This window comes from Pseudocercospora fijiensis (assembly GCF_000340215.1).
Source record: "Pseudocercospora fijiensis CIRAD86 unplaced genomic scaffold MYCFIscaffold_11, whole genome shotgun sequence".
In the NCBI taxonomy this organism is placed as follows: domain Eukaryota; kingdom Fungi; phylum Ascomycota; class Dothideomycetes; order Mycosphaerellales; family Mycosphaerellaceae; genus Pseudocercospora; species Pseudocercospora fijiensis.
Window position 1 is genome coordinate 523,471 of NW_006921542.1, and position 15,667 is coordinate 539,137.

General features: G+C 44.5%; 4 protein-coding genes across 4 annotated transcripts; 1 reads left to right on the forward strand and 3 right to left on the reverse strand.

Moving 5' to 3' along the window:
* Positions 1–200: 200 nt before the first annotated feature.
* On the reverse strand, positions 201–9,201 carry MYCFIDRAFT_179712 (uncharacterized protein; the record flags this gene model as incomplete). The annotated part of the gene is made up of 10 exons (XM_007933733.1): positions 201–210; positions 7,889–7,909; positions 7,977–8,011; positions 8,044–8,223; positions 8,247–8,345; positions 8,400–8,577; positions 8,613–8,844; positions 8,879–8,997; positions 9,030–9,113; positions 9,140–9,201. The coding sequence occupies 10 exons, from the start codon at positions 9,199–9,201 to the stop codon at positions 201–203; spliced, it is 1,020 nt and encodes a 339-aa protein (XP_007931924.1).
* A 25-nt stretch (positions 9,202–9,226) lies between these two features.
* On the forward strand, positions 9,227–11,267 carry MYCFIDRAFT_179713 (uncharacterized protein; the record flags this gene model as incomplete). The annotated part of the gene is made up of 14 exons (XM_007933734.1): positions 9,227–9,304; positions 9,346–9,445; positions 9,470–9,574; positions 9,612–9,756; positions 9,801–9,820; positions 9,847–9,913; positions 9,937–10,053; positions 10,093–10,225; positions 10,255–10,389; positions 10,425–10,552; positions 10,585–10,914; positions 10,946–11,093; positions 11,122–11,155; positions 11,188–11,267. 14 exons carry the CDS (start codon positions 9,227–9,229, stop codon positions 11,265–11,267), a joined length of 1,620 nt encoding a protein of 539 aa, XP_007931925.1.
* A 45-nt stretch (positions 11,268–11,312) lies between these two features.
* Positions 11,313–13,012, reverse strand: MYCFIDRAFT_179714 (uncharacterized protein; the record flags this gene model as incomplete). The annotated part of the gene is made up of 16 exons (XM_007933735.1): positions 11,313–11,412; positions 11,441–11,508; positions 11,544–11,592; positions 11,626–11,744; positions 11,772–11,784; positions 11,825–11,831; positions 11,868–11,975; positions 12,001–12,091; positions 12,140–12,179; positions 12,208–12,282; positions 12,315–12,391; positions 12,428–12,527; positions 12,562–12,800; positions 12,830–12,916; positions 12,938–12,959; positions 13,002–13,012. The coding sequence occupies 16 exons, from the start codon at positions 13,010–13,012 to the stop codon at positions 11,313–11,315; spliced, it is 1,206 nt and encodes a 401-aa protein (XP_007931926.1).
* Positions 13,013–13,628: 616 nt separating this feature from the next.
* Positions 13,629–14,426, reverse strand: MYCFIDRAFT_83350 (uncharacterized protein; the record flags this gene model as incomplete). The annotated part of the gene is made up of 1 exon (XM_007933736.1): positions 13,629–14,426. One exon carries the CDS (start codon positions 14,424–14,426, stop codon positions 13,629–13,631), a length of 798 nt encoding a protein of 265 aa, XP_007931927.1.
* Between the last annotated feature and the right edge of the window lie 1,241 nt (positions 14,427–15,667).

Sequence of the window (15,667 nt, forward strand, 5' to 3'; positions counted from 1 at the left end):
GGTTAGCTCCCTTATACTTATTACTAGGAGCGATATCGAGCACTTAAGGTCTAGTAAGCTTGCTTTTCGATAGAAGGGCCCCTTTCGTATTACGGAAATTACTACCTCTAGAACCTTATACTACCTTACCGAACTTAATAGAGCTAATCTAGCTATTACCCTTCTACGCGATCGGTTAAAGGAAGTACCTCCCTTCCGACCTAACCAGCTCTCGGGGGAAAACGCTAGTATAACGAACGACGAACCTATTAATAAAGAAGTCGAGGTAGATAGAGATAGCTAGTCTAAGTCCTTCGCGTCTAGGGACGATAGCTAATCTAAGACTAGTTCCGGTAAAGAAAGGGATATAGACGTCTATACTATTATATCCCTTCCTAGGGAGGAGTAAAGGCGAGCCTTTAAAGCCTATACTATAGCTATATACCGAGTCGACCCTAAAGTTAATCCTATCTCTTAGATTAATAACCTAACGCGAGATCTTCTTAGCGTATCCCTTATCGAGGACTATTCGAATAACTGTCTCTTCTTTAATAGCTCGACCGAGCCTAATAGTTTTCTAGCTTTTAATTACCCTACCCTATTTACCTAGGGAGGGGTAACCTAGCCTTTAGCTTAGTACTATAGGTTCGGATAGATAGCAATTCTATATAGAAGGAAGGACCTTTACGAACAAGCCTACTACGTTAGCGCTCTTCCGAGGCTTACCTAGGACCCTAGGGTTCGACTAGTACTATAGCAAGACCCTAGCTAGTAGGTAACTTAGAGGGTATAGGTCTACGACGAAATAAATATATTAAAGTGGGAATACAACCTATATCTCCTTAAGGCCTTAGTAGAAACTAGCCTTGCTACCCTAGTATATACTAACCTATATAGGCGACGAGGTATTAGGTTTCTCGCCTAGGAGGCTATAGACAACGTTACAAACTAGGGAGACAACGAATATAGGTTGTCCTTAATAAGGATACGAGATAGGCTTCGGCTTACCTAGATCGAATAGGAGGAGCTCTACTATACCGTTAACTCTAAGGGCCTAGATTCGAACCCCGGAGCTTTCGACGAACCCTTAGAAGCGGAGTAGGCTATAGAATATAATAAAATAGGACTACTACTACCTTAGTAGGCCTACTAAACTACTAACTAGAGTCGCAATCGCCTACGACTACTTACGTTTATCCTCCTTTTTACTTATATTTACTCGCCTTATATTGATTTTTTTTACTCGCTAGTACCCTTATTCGCGTACTTAAACGGATTATCGACGTATACTAAGATCGATTGTCCCTTTATACATTAGTATCCGGATAGAGTACTACTACTAGAGCCTTATCGTTGCTTCTTTTCTTCTTTATACTACTACTACTAAGGGTAGGGGCTTTAGTAAGGAGCCCCCGTCCTTAATAATATCCCTAGACCTACTCCCCGGGGTAGTCTAAGTACTAGCCTACCCGCGGAGCGAGCAAATAATTTTAACTCGGTAAAAATACACCTACTAGAAGCTCTACGTCGCGCCTAGGTCGGTAAAACCGAAGTCTACTCTACAGGGTAAATCTAGAAAAACCTTACCTACCCTCGAAGATTTCCTTTATTCAAAAGCCTTTCCTTTACATTATTTTAGTAGCCTGTATCGGCCGATATATCGAGATTTCTAGGAATCTTAGGAGCTCCCGCCTATAGTAGCTAGCTAGCTAGGATATATTATAACTACTACCGCTACCCTATACTACCTAGAGGAGCCCTTATAACTATACCTTAATACGGTAGGGGTTAGAGCGGAGGGGTTAGTATATTATACAATAATTAACTCCCTAGATCTGAGTGCTCTAGCCTTATACCCTCGAATCTCGTTACTACTCGAATTACCTAGGCCTCTAGAAATGTTACCGCTACCTACTACTAACACTTTACTTCCTTTAGGATACGTACCTTAGTTTCGGATTTATATATAAACGCGCGTATACGCGTAAGGCAGGTGCCTCCCGCCCCCTCCCGTATACCCGCGCTACTACTACGACAAAAAGGCGATCCTTCTCGTATCTAAACTTCTATATAAACAAATATACCTATACCGCCCTTCTCTCGATAAAGCGATAGGCGCCTATAGTAAATACTACCCTCCTTAATTAGCTATTAAAGACCGACAAGCCCTTACCTCCTCTACGCGATCCGATACGCAAATTCTCCCTAACGCCTCGTAAGAGCGTAATAGTAGAAGCCTCTAGCCGAGACCTTATTACGAGCGTAGCCTATAGTAGTATTTCCTACCTTCCTACCGACTAGCGACTAAGCAATTATAATACCCCGCTCGAATAGGTATAGTATCTTTAATCCGCTAACCTATCCCGCTAAACTAAAGTAGATATAATCTACGACAATCTAGGGAGTGTTAACAACTTTATTAAAGGTACCGAGCTAACCTATTATCGGCTTAAAGAGGCGCTCTTTAAAGGGCTACCGAAGGAAATAGGAGATATTCTTCGTACCTAGGGATCTACTATAGTATAGGCCCTCGAGTAGTATATAGGTAACGAATTTACTACCCTATAAGCCGCCGCTACTCGCGGAAAGGCTATAGAGGATCGCCGTAAGAACGATATTACTAATAGCCCTATATTCTTTAGGAATTACCTAGACCTCTATAATATCCGAGGTAATACCGCTAAAGAGATAGCTCGAGTCTTTAGACTATAGAAAGATAGAAAACTTAATAGCTAGGTAAACTTTAAAGGCGTTAGCTAGGTTACCGAATTTTAGCTAGTCCTTCGTATCCTAAGCAATTACTTATATCGTCGAATACGTAGAGCAAGATAGGGACGGGTAGATATTAATATAGTTACTATTACCGCTAAGGATTACGTAGTAGATAAGGAAGACGATACTCGTAAGGAGGGTAAGAATAAGTTCTTCCCCTAGAAGATAGAAGCTAGTAAAGCAAAGCTTAAGGCTATCGGTGTTTAAATTAGCTAGTACGAAGGCCCTCCTATAATTGCTATTACTTCCGATAGGCGCCCTTTTCCGAGACCGCTAGGTAGCTACGTTAAAGGTACCGCGTCTAAGACCCTAGGACTTAATATCCCTCGGTCCTATATAGGTATATACGAGCGAATTAGTATACCTATTAGATTACCGGTTATATATAACCCGGCTAGCGACCCTCTAGCTAGACTAAATAACTAGTAGCTATCCCCCGCTCGCCCTACTTAGCCTATCGGCTCTCGATAAAACACGCCTCTATAACGCGATACGACTCGCTCTAATCTCTTAGTCGAAAACTCTACTTTACTACCCGATCGAACTAGTAGTAGGAGTAGCAATAATAGCCTTGCTCTAGGGGCTCCGCCTACTCGTCGAATTCGGACTACTTAGACCCCGTAGTAGTTCGGTTTGCGAACTATAGAACGTATATAGTTTAGTTTCTTAGCGGTACCCCTCTAGTTTAGTTCTGGTTTGGTTTTTTACCCCGCTAGTCTAAGCCGGTTTCCGAGAAAATCCGACTAAACTACGACGGTATACGACGATATACGACGATATACGACGACCTCGGATCTAGTCCGGAGGCCCTATATTATATGCGCTATACGGTTGTATCTGTATTTCGGGCTATTTAGACGTGTTTTAGGTCGGGTTTTTGTCCGTAGCCGGTACGTAGCCGGCAAACCGGTCCGTATACCGGTTCCTTAGTAAACTAAACTAAACTAACCCGGACTACCGCGGGGTCTAGGACTACTACGCCTATCCCCCCTCTCGGTAGAACTCGTAGATCGAGTAGACTTAATAAGCTAGGTAGAGACCTTGCCGTATCTCTTAAAGAGAACCTAATAGACGACCTCGATATCTTAGGACCTAAGCGAGGAGGTACTATATACTATAAGGAGCTAACCTACGATAAAGACACTTAGATTAGAAACAACCTAGCCTACTATAGCTATAATAGATTTTCTAAAGCCGACCGTAGTGCCTTAATATAGTACGATAGTAAATCTAATAACGCTATATAGGGGAGAGCGATTGCCCTTATTGTAACTACCCCTTACCCGCCTTACTATACTTATACCTGCTATCTGTTTAGGATAGTAGTTAGGTTCCGAGGGAAGATTAGTCGGGATTAGATAATAGAAACCTTAAGCGGCCCTAGATATAAGTACCGGAACGACCTTCTCCGCCTTCGGAATAAGCGACCCGATTTGTTTCGGAAGACTCGCCGCCCTCCTATCCCTAGCGACTACCTTAGACTATATCGTTTCTTCCCTAAGGCCTATAGCTACGAGAGTAAGATATATAGCCCTTTAACTATCGAACGTATTACCCTAGCGATCGCTACTAAGATTTGTAAGGCCTTCTCCCGTATAGGAGTAATAACTAAGGCTAGCTAGGATACCTAGGTAAGGGATAGTACTATTACCTTAGATAGTATTATAAGCGATAAGGGCTCTACCGAGCTATATAGAGCGGCCGTCTTTAGTTAGTACGATAATAAGAAAGTCGAAGTCGCTGCGGCCCCTCTACCCTTCGGAAAGACATCCCTATCTAACTAGTTTAAACTAGAGGCTATAATATACTTATAGTACTAGCGTAAGGTTAACGGAGTTTCGAATAAGGGCTAGCTTCGAACCGCCTTCTATTCTAGGTTCTAGTAGATCTACTAAGGAGACCCCGTCTACTAGCTCCTCTACGGCCTTACTCGCCCTAACTACGCTCTTAACCTAATCTCCTATCCGTACTACGCTAAGATAACTCAACCTAGTAACGGTAGCTCGACCGAGTTTGCCTATATTAACTAATACCCTCTCGATCTCTAGGAAGGTATTACTATAAACTAAGTTTAAGGTTCCGTATCCTTCCTTCCTAAAACTATAGAGACTACTACGAAGGTCTTCGCTAGGATCTACTAACTAGACGTCTTTAATAAGTAGTATAAGGAACTTAAGATCCTTCGCTAGGAAAAAGGCCTTATATACGCCCCTCGAGGTTATATTCTCTCTATTAACTATAATATACACTACCTAAATACTAAGATAGAGAATACCCTTAATAGCTTTATTAAGAACGAGCTAAAAGGCAAATATCGAAACGTAGGCTAGGAGCAATATCCGGTCGGTACCCTTAGAGTACGATTAACCCTTCCCTATCTTCTATATAGCGCTTAGGCATTACTAAAGAATACTAAGAGGATAACTATGCTCCCCTAGTTCTATCGATACGACTTAACGACTAGAAAGCTCGATTACGAAGCTAGAGGTACCTTCTAGGAACTTGCCGCTACCTACCGAGACCTTCTTCCTAGTCCTACCTTACCCTCTAGTCTTACGAACAAGTATAGTGCCCCTCTATACGCGTTCCTAGCTATAGTGCGCCTACGTAATAATAACCTAATCTCGGAAGCCCTCGTCGGTTAGTTAAAATAGGATAACACTATAGTATAATAGTATATTCGAAGACTCTTTCGTAACCTTAATTAAGAAGGCTCCTCCTATATACTTAAGAACTATTTAAAGTAGTATCGCAAGGATATAGCGTTAGTATACTCTGAAATAATAAGTAAGGTTATTCGGCTCGAGTAGGAACGTTTCGGAGAGAAATTATTCTTTAAGGCTCTTATATAGTCTTTAAAAGATTAGAGCTATATCCTAAATAATAGCGAGGATCGGTATATATGCCTAAACTAGGATAACTTCTATAGATACTAGCCTACGCCTAACTCTAGGGAGGAGTTCGACTAGAGAGGCTAGGGATTTATATACTAATAGGAGCCTAGTAAGGCGGACCTTCCTCCTAACTAGCGGTAATCTAGCGCTCCCTTAGCGAAACCTACTACCTACCCTTCGAAAGTCTCTACTCCTAGTAGGATACTCCTAAACGTTAACCCCTAATAGCTTAGTACTCCTAAGCGGCAGCCTCTTTAGCTATCCTCGTTAAAGCAGCCTATAAACCCTATAGCGAATCCGAATAAGCGATAGACTCGCTAGGATATACGAGCTAAGGCGACGCGGACCTAGGCTCTTATCGACTAGTTTAAGTAGTAAGGGCGTAGAGGAAACTATAATAGGTAGGGTCGTAGAGGAAACTATAGTAGACTAGCGGTTCGTAGTAGGAAGAAATAAGTAAGAGGCCTATAGTAGCTAGCTAGCTAGGATACCTTCGTAGGGTAACTAATTTAGTTCCTTTATATATTTAAGGTTTCTTAGTCCGGGAGGTAAGAAAGCATTAGTCTAAGGGTAGACTTCTTAGTCCGGGAGGGAAAATATAGTAGGGAAACCCGGCTTAGTATAGGTATACACTTTTATATCTTTCCTTTCTTAGGTTATATATATATATATATATAGGGATAGACAACTACGACAATATATAGAAGGATAGATATAAGGAATGTATCTTATCTAGCTATAATATAGCCTCCTCTACGATTATCATCTTCTCTTAAATATTTATAATACTTCGTCTTAGAAATATATAATGCTACGCCGACCCCTCGCAGTTACCTAAGCGCTATTAAATACTAGGCATATAGTATATAGTCCCCTATATATATACCTCTACCTACGACCTACTCGTTACTCCTATACTATATCGTTTTCTTAATAACTTTATACTCTTAAAGTAGGTTACTTAACTACCCTAACAAAAAGGAATAACAATAAAAATATAATAATAATAATAATAAAGACGATAATAATAAAGAAGAACAGCAAAAAAGAAGAATAATAATAAAGAAAAGGGAGAATAATAAAGAGAAGGAAGAATAATAAAGAGAAGGAAGAAGAATAAAGAGAAGGAAGAAAAATAAAGAGAAGGAAGAAAAATAAAAAAAGGGAAGAATTCTAAACTATTATTAAAAAGGTAATAGTTACTAGCAGTTACTACCCGGTAAATGAAAAAAAGTCTAATATTTTTAATACCGCTACTATAGTTTATTAGTAAAAGATTAGAAGTTTACGAATATTAAAACTATAAAACAATAACGACCTCGAAGAGAAGATAGATATAACGCGGCGGTAGGTATTAGAATACCGCTAGCTCTTTTTATTATTGTAGAATTTATTTTAGAGATAATAAGTTATTAATATAGCGACTCCCATCTAGAGGATATAATTTAATATTTACTCCGAGTAGAGAGAATATCGTCTTAGTAGAGTAATAATATTAATTTCGTATAGTGTATATTATCCCTCGATATAATTTTACTAAGTACGTAATAAACATAAAGTACGTAGTTATTATACGTTAATATTAGGTATAGGTATAACTTTATCGCGAGTATATTAATCGCGAGGAAATTATATAAGACGGGATCTAGGAAGAGGTAAGGGTAGCGGATCTAACTACTAAGGCCCTACCTAGCTTAGGGTTTATAAAACATTTATAGAAGAAAGGCAAGCCGTAAGAGAGGAGTTTACTATAGCCGTTTCCGATATTATTAATAATACTACTACTTAATATAGTAAATACCGGTAACCTTTCTACTACTAAGCTCTCCGCTAATCTCGTTAAAGACTAGAAAGGGATCGCCTATAATCTCGACCTTATAGTATAATAGTGTCTAATAGTATTTATAGTAATAGTATTTAAATAATAACTACTAGAGACCTTACTACTGCTATACTTAATACTAATACTATTAAACACTATAAAGGGGTTAACGACGATCTAGTCTTAATAATAGTACCCGAATCTCTTCGCTAGTAGTAGGACTATATCTACGAAGTAGTCTTTAGAGCCTATATCCTCTTTCCTATATATCCGTATAGCTTTCGCGCTAGATTGTTAGTTACCTTCCTAGCTTTGCCTTTGCTTTTGTCTCTACCGTCGCTCGGTGCCGGCATCGTAATCGTTTATAGTACCCGGATCTCTACTCTGTCCCTAAAGAGCCTCTAGAAGAGACAGTTCAAACCCAACTTCGATGAGTTCGAATCTCTTTACAAGACATTGTTCGACATTAGTGAGGTCTATCTAGTCGAGGCTTATCCAGTGAGCTGCACGTGCGATTTCCGCGCAGAATGTCGCCCGAAGGACGCTCTGGCACGTTAGGCAACCTAGCGAGCGAACTTGCCTGGCAAACTGCTCATGCCAGCTGCCAGAATACGACCAAGGACTAGATGTAGAAGCAGCTCGCCATAGTACTGCTATCAATGCCGGACCGGACTTGAAGTGCGATGAAAAATGTCCAGCATCAATCAATCTGTTACGGCCTGGTTTCAGGACTTGGTTCAAGAGCGAGTGCAAGTCCTGCAAGGTTCGCAAAGACAGACATTGCTGTTTCCTCCGACCAGAAGGGACGTTCCGGCATAAAAAGCCTCCTCTGCGGTCACTGCCGTGACCAGGTCTTCACGATCCACGACATGACATCGCTAGAGATTCTGATCAAATATGGGGCAATAAAGGGAGAAGGATTTCGAGAATACGCCAATGAGGCCGGGATTGTGCTGGAAAAAGTGGCGAAAAGACAACGTCATACTCGCCAGATCTCCATAGCCGGCATACATTGTGTTGGCCACGCGTTTAAATCCAAAATTTTGTGCGGATAGATGGTCTCGTGGTGGCCCGCGAATGGCGCAGTGTGCGCGTCTGACTCTTCCTGACCTCGGTATCATCGCAGGTGTCGCGTGGTCCGGCACTCAAAAGTAGTAGGCCGCTTTACAGGATGGGTATCGCTATTATGCTTAGCTGTTAGCTTCATGAAAGCGGCTTTGCGCGTGCCCGCCTCTATGAGATCCATGTCGCTGCGATGTACATTTGACTCATCTCTGCCTAGAGCACCCTGTGATTCGACGTGATGGTAGTTGCAGACATCATTGGGGTCGGCAGCAGCCACTTGAAATGTCCAGCCGGTGTTGAGACAAGAGATCACTTCTATGCCTTCCTAGGTCGAGGGAATCCACACTTGTACGTGATGCATTGTGCCATGTTCCACTGGGAGCATGCCTTGTAGCATATTCAAGCAGCCAGGTGATTCGCTCATGAACCCAAGATCGTGACGTGTAGGAGATCAGTCGTAGAAAGCTTCACTGTCGATTTTCATCATTTCATGTAACGTGGAAGGTTGTGTGGCTTCGGGCGTGGCTTGGCGCTTGGTTGTCATGAAATCCGTGACAACTAAGGAGTGGAAGCAAGTGCGTCTGGAAGCACCGCCGTGCTTGTGCACTTTAAGGCAGTCCAGTTATGGAAAACATTGATGCTGCATTTGTTCACAAGCGCTGCAATCATTCTGTGAGCGCCGGCTTTCGAGCATATGCAACAGCGACTCGGAGGCCACATCTGCGCACATATCATCCCCAACTCCCCGATGCGCCAACAGCTGCTTAAACTCGTGTTCTCTCGGAAGCTCACTACCGGCCATGAGCATTTGAGGTTCTTCCTAGATTCCGGCAGACCTGCATCTCGAAGACTTCGACAATTTTGTTAGACGGTCGCACGCACAGGGACTGGCTGGAATATGAAGCTCCTATGCGTTGTATAGACTGCATTCAATGAGCTACCAGCAAAACGCTTTCCTGCCCTCGATCATTACAGTATGTGCTGATGGCCATACTCACCAACGCCACCTCTGGCGTAGGAAAAGCTGGTTGCAGACATTCGAGTCTTGGACGACAGCTCGGTGACTGCATCCCTGTCAGCGACGTTGTCCACGAGAGCCTACGCGAGAAGTCAAAGACGACTACGAAGAGCTGCTTTCCCCAAACGTCTATGGACACCCGCTCTGCATCGGCTGCTAATGCGATCCTCGGAGCTCTTTTCGACGTCCGTCAGGCGGGATGAAGAGTGATGAGGCTAGTATGAAGTAGCGTTCATGCGAATCTCGGAAGTCATCTAGGCAGCCAGTCTGGTTCACTTTCTGCAAACCCAGGGTAGGCGTTCGACTGGCGAATGTAGCCGGCAATTGGGGCGGTGGAGATAACTTGCACACTACTTGGCCTGGGTCCTGCTTAATTTCAAACAGAGACCCCAGCATCCAGACCGAGATGAGGTGTCCGCTTTCAGCACTCCACCTAGGATGCCTACCTCTGGCGAGATTGACGCGCATAACCAGAGCGCTTCGACTTCCTGGCGCAGGGCAGCGTGTTTCCGAGCAGGTTGCGGGTGATTGTGTCAATCTAGAGCCTCCAATTTGCAGCCTGTGTCTGCGTCCAGAGTCCCGCATTTTCCTTTGAGCTCCGGCTTCATTGATACCACCGCCATCTCAGAGACTATCAACTACGGCGCCTGCATTCCGTTACTTGTCGCGGAGCACGTAGCAAGCATCAACAAGCACTACCACAGCCACCGGTGTCCACGAGATGCCAGATGCCACTAAAGGAAGAACAGCACCCAAAGAAGTCCGGCAGGTCCAGATTTGCGGATGATCGCGAAGAAAAGAAGCAGCAGAAAGTACGATATGGACGAGAGGCAACAGCTGTAACGATCCATGACGGTCGTATTGAATTCACGAGAGCGCCATCAGTGCACTATGTTGCCTGTTCATGTTTTCCTTTATGCTGGTGATGCCATGCCCCCACGCTGGTAATGTCTCCATGCTGCTCATATTTCTGCGCTGTTCATATTCCCATGCTGTTCATGTGTCTACGCTGCTCGTGTCTTCGTGCTTTGAAGCTTTGAATGTCTTCGTGCTTTGTATGTGGGTATGCTGCTCATGTTTTCATGCTTCGAATGTCTTCATGCTGCTCATGTCTTCATGCTTCGAATGTCTTTATGCTTGGAATGTCTTTATGCTTGGAATGTCTTCATGCTTGGAATGTCTTCATGCTTCGAATGTCTTCATGCTTCGAATGTCTTCATGCTTCGAGTGTCTTCATGCTTCTCGTGTGTTTGTGCTGGTCGTGTGTTCATCCTGCTCGTGCGTTCATGCTACTCATGTCTTCAAGCCTTGAGTGTCCCGTGCTTTTCGTCTCTTCCGCCAGCGCAGAAGCCTGCCATTCTGCGGTGGTCTCTTTCATGAAAGCTCGATTCCAAGCGCTGATATTCTGGTGCTCTTCTCGTACCAAGTCCGTGACGGTGACGGTCTGCTTCAGATCATAACGAGTGGCTTGCCCAATCTCGAAGCACTCTTCATATCTGGCTTCATATCGGGGCAGACTGAACTTTTGGAGGGTCTTGGGCGGGTGTAAGGATTCGGCATTTAAGGGCGAGCTCCCACGTTTGACTTCCGGTTGCGTCTGTTCAAGTGATCTTTGCGGACCTGGATGTGAAGCGAAGTGACAGCTTTGGCTCGTAGGCTCGCATATGTTGAAGAAGAGCATGCACATTCGTGGACTGTCGCCGTGCTTCCTGCGTAGATGCAGATTCTTTGTCCCTCGTCAGCCGCGGCGCGCTTGTCAGCGTCAGTTGCTCGTAACTTTGCGGACTTGGCTTAGGCCGGCGCAGCCACTGCCAACTGCTTCAGCTGCCAGCGCAGTCCCACCACCTGGCATGCCTTCCACTCTGCAACGAATGTGTTTTTCTACTACACCTACTCCATCGCGCTGACTCATCGAACGCAGCACTCGACAATACTCCAGGATGGCCTAGTTCGCAAGACTTTTTAATGTGCCTGACAGCGTATCCAATTTCACAGGCCAGCTTCCAGCACGTTTCGTAGCACAGGGTCGCCAAATCCATTTCCTCGTTGAGTGACCACCGCGATTTCAAGCGTACTCGGCGGCGAAGGTCAGCTGCAGAATTGGGACACCAGCATCCATAACCCCACCGAGGCAGACAAAATCATCGCCTGCCCCGAGTCGACTGATGGAGCTCGGCGGAACGATTTGCGTGATCTCAGTCGATGTGTTTAACATCCTGACGACTGGTGCCACCCTTGGTGAATGCAGGGCATGACTATCGAACTCCTTTCTACACCTGTGCTGTGACGGGAATGAATTCACTAGTCCTTATCGCACCTCTTGCTATGAAAGCCCATCCGGAAGCACGTTGAGCTGCTGCCAATACCGAAGTCCTGTCGAAAGAATCCCAGTCAACACCCTCAACTAGAGGTAGCCTTGGGGAGGCTCATGATTTCATGCAGAACATGACTACCGAACTTCTTCCTACAAATGTGCTGTGCCAAGGACCGATTCACAGTCGGCATTACAGTTCTTACTATGAAGGCCCGTCTCGAAGCACGCTATTCCGCAGCTAACACGAAAGTCTTGTCGAAACAGTGTCCTTCGACATTCTCAATATACTTAGGACTGGAGACAGCTTTGGGTAGCCTCATGCTTTCATGCAGCACATCGTCACCGAATTGCCTTCTGCAGCTCTGCTGCGCCATAAACCGATTCTCTGGTTTGCTGCAAAGGCCTATCTCGAAGCTCGCTGTAGTGCTGCCAACACGAAGGTCCTCCCACTGTACACCTGAATTGCGATCAGCGGTCTTGCGAAGGCAGTCGTTACCGCAAAACATGATCTGCGTGCCGCCTTCTTCCTCATGCGCACTATCCGCTGCCGGTCGAGGCTATACCTGTTTTCGGTCAAGCCAGCGATGGAAAGAAGCCCGAGGGGTAATATTCAACGATCTTGCAGCGGCGGGTGACATTTTATGGGTGGCGTGGCTCTCTTCCCTACTAATGAGGCCTAGGGCCTTGCGAATCGGACGTCTTCATGCGTTGGAGGACGGCTAGCTCGCAGAACGCTGGCGAGCCTTTTGGTTCTCCTTTGCCGGTATTCAGCTGGCCGCTGTTATTAGGCCCTGGACATTCATACGACGGGCTCTTGCACGGCTTTGCCAGCACTGCGCCTGCTTCAGGTAGCCTTTTCGGATTGGTCAACAAGCAGCAGTCTCCCGGGTTCGGCAATACGGACACCGGCAGAGGTCTCTTTGGAAGCGACAACAACTTCATAACAAGGCATCAGGTATCCCGACGCCAGTGTGGCGGTTAGGACATGTAATCGCGGAGATTACACAATGCATGGTCACTTTTGCGATTACCCGAGGTAGAGTATTCATCCACTACTTCTTTTTCATAGACACCCTTGCGTTTTGAGCATGAGCACTGCTATCTCATATGCCAGTCAGAACGCGAGGAAAATGACACATACAGAACATGCTTGCGGGAGGTTTCAAAATGGCTTATGGATAATCTGGCGAACTACAATGCGGCATGATTCGCCGTCCGTGGGATGAGCAGCTATGCTCTGGTGGATTGCGGCAGGATTGCAGACGTGATAGAAGATGAAATGAGTGACACGAGGATTACCATGCATTGCCGAGTAGATGAAGTTCAGCCAGTGTTCGGCCAGCTCCTCCAAATGGCTCACGAGGGCACTCCAATTGCCTGTCGCTCAAGTGATGGGTACATCGAATGGCGACGAGCCAGGATCTCGAATGCCCTCAGGTGTTCGCTCACGAACGTAGCTGGCTATGAAGGACTGCCAACGACCAGATGACATTCGGAATGATAGATGATGGGGGATCTCTTTGATGTAGGAGAAGCCTGTCTGGAGTGCATGATATTCGCATCTGATGATGACCAGCGAATTGATCGGGAACAACTCCCATTGTCCGAATGCTGCACACACGTCAGCTTCTGTCTCGCTACCTAGACGTGATTGATACTCACCTGAAGGGGCGAATGGCTTCTGGCTCCGTTCGGGATCTGGGTTCTTGTCTCTCGGGCCGAGTCAGCAGGATTTGCACTGAGTGAGCATGCAATACTCCCAATCTATGCTAGACCGAGTGACTGCAGGATCTGCAGCCGAGTCGACTTATTAGCCCTGTGGATCTCCTTGACGAAAGCTATGATGGCTTTGAGATTTTTCTCCGGTGCGTCAGGGTTGGCGATTGCAAGCCGTCTAGCCTTCTCTCGAATCGCTTCTATATCCTCCGTCTGAAGGACGTCGGTCAATTGGCCGGTGCTTCCAGTCGCAAAGTGGCTTTCTAGGCTGATGCGTTCAACCTTGAGTTTGCCGTCGCGGAGCATACGAGCCCACCGTAGCAGGTTGTCCTCGTACGTCGTCTCGGTAGTCGTGGACACAGTCGTGATAGTATGAAGGCCAATCTTGATATCCGGGGCGCCAGGGTACGATGAGAATGGCGGATTGTCCAGAAGCCGTGATGAAGTCTTCGTCATCAACTCGTGGCCGCGCTCGATGGCCTCCGAGGATGAGAAGTCGATGAGAAAGACAAAGGTCGAGATCTTGACGAACCAGCTCCAGGTATCTCTCATTTCGCGGTGAATTTTCTTCGAGGCGAGCATCAAATTCATCGGCCACACGCGGGAGATGTGCTCAAGCTCATCATTGTGATGTTGGAAACCGTCTTTTTGAAAGTGCACCAGGAACTTTGAGCTCTTCGGAGTTAGGGAGTGTCGATAGATCATGAGTCGAAGCTCAGGGGGCAGGCCCATCATCGAGAACGGGCACTTGGCTGGTGATTGTCGGTGGGCTGCTGCTTGTCGGTAACGCATATCGCTTTCCTTTTGCCGTCGCATAGAGCGAGTCTCAATTAGGCTGAGTGGCATATTGAGTGTGGCGTGAGCTATTCGCAAGGTACTGTTCAGTAACAGATTCGGCCGAGGATGTGAAGGTGATGTCTGTTTACGAGGTGCATGTCAGAACGGTTAGAAGTTAGAAGTAGCAGGGACGGGAGCGTAGGAAAGCGGACGGGCATCGCCGAGTTGTGACGCACCAGCTCAGTCACATGATTATTATATGACTTCTTAGCATAAGAAAGCATTCTCACACTGTTTTTAGACTATAGAACAGATAGAATATAACTAATATAATTACTTACTTATTAAACAAGCGCTCTTAATAATATAGTATTACGTACGTAATCTACTATACTAAGCGTAATAGTTATAAGCCTAGGTTTACTCGTAATTAGAGACTTCCTTAGCAAAATTTAAAATAAGACGAGTTCTTTAGTATAGTTAACCTATAGAATATTAATTAGTATTAGGTTAAGGTCTCTATAATTATATAGAACTACCCCTATCTGCTCTATCTCTCTTAGCTAGTAACCGCCTTAGTAGTAGTAAGCTAATTATCCTTCGTAGACCTAATAAATAGGATCTTTAGTTTAAGTAAACTAAGTCGTACCTAACTAGATATAAGACCTAGGTCTTTACTAATCCGTACTCGACCGAGCCTACTAAACTAGTATAACCCCTTCTCCCGGATTTCGACATATAGCAACTAATAACTAACCCCCTATATTAGGCTAGTATAAAGCTTACTAAGGGACACTTTAATACAAGGAAGACAGAGTTTAAACGCTTTAGGATTGTACGTAATAAGACAATTAAATATCTAGCAATAACTATAGATATCTACTATTACTTAGAGATTACTAATTCTAATATAGACAATATAGTACTAACTATACGGCTTATCCTAATTCGATTAAAGGACAAGCTCGTACCTAATACTTAATAGTAAAGAACTACTCTTAGTAAGGAGCTATACCGCCTTATAAATTCTAAGTAGGTATAGAACCCCGAGTACTAGTACGAGAAATAGCTTAATCCTGATAAGACTATAAAACGTATATAGTACCCGGAATTTAATTACTTAGTAACTTACCTATATACTATAGTCGCTAATATAGATAAAAGCTATAGTAAGGGCCTCTATATAATATATTAGGTAGGACTAACGGTTAACAACTTCTAGCAACTATTTAATATAGTAGGAGATTACGCTCGTAATATAAGTCGAATAACTTTAAGAAAGAGATCTTTATTCGGCATAGTATATAAAG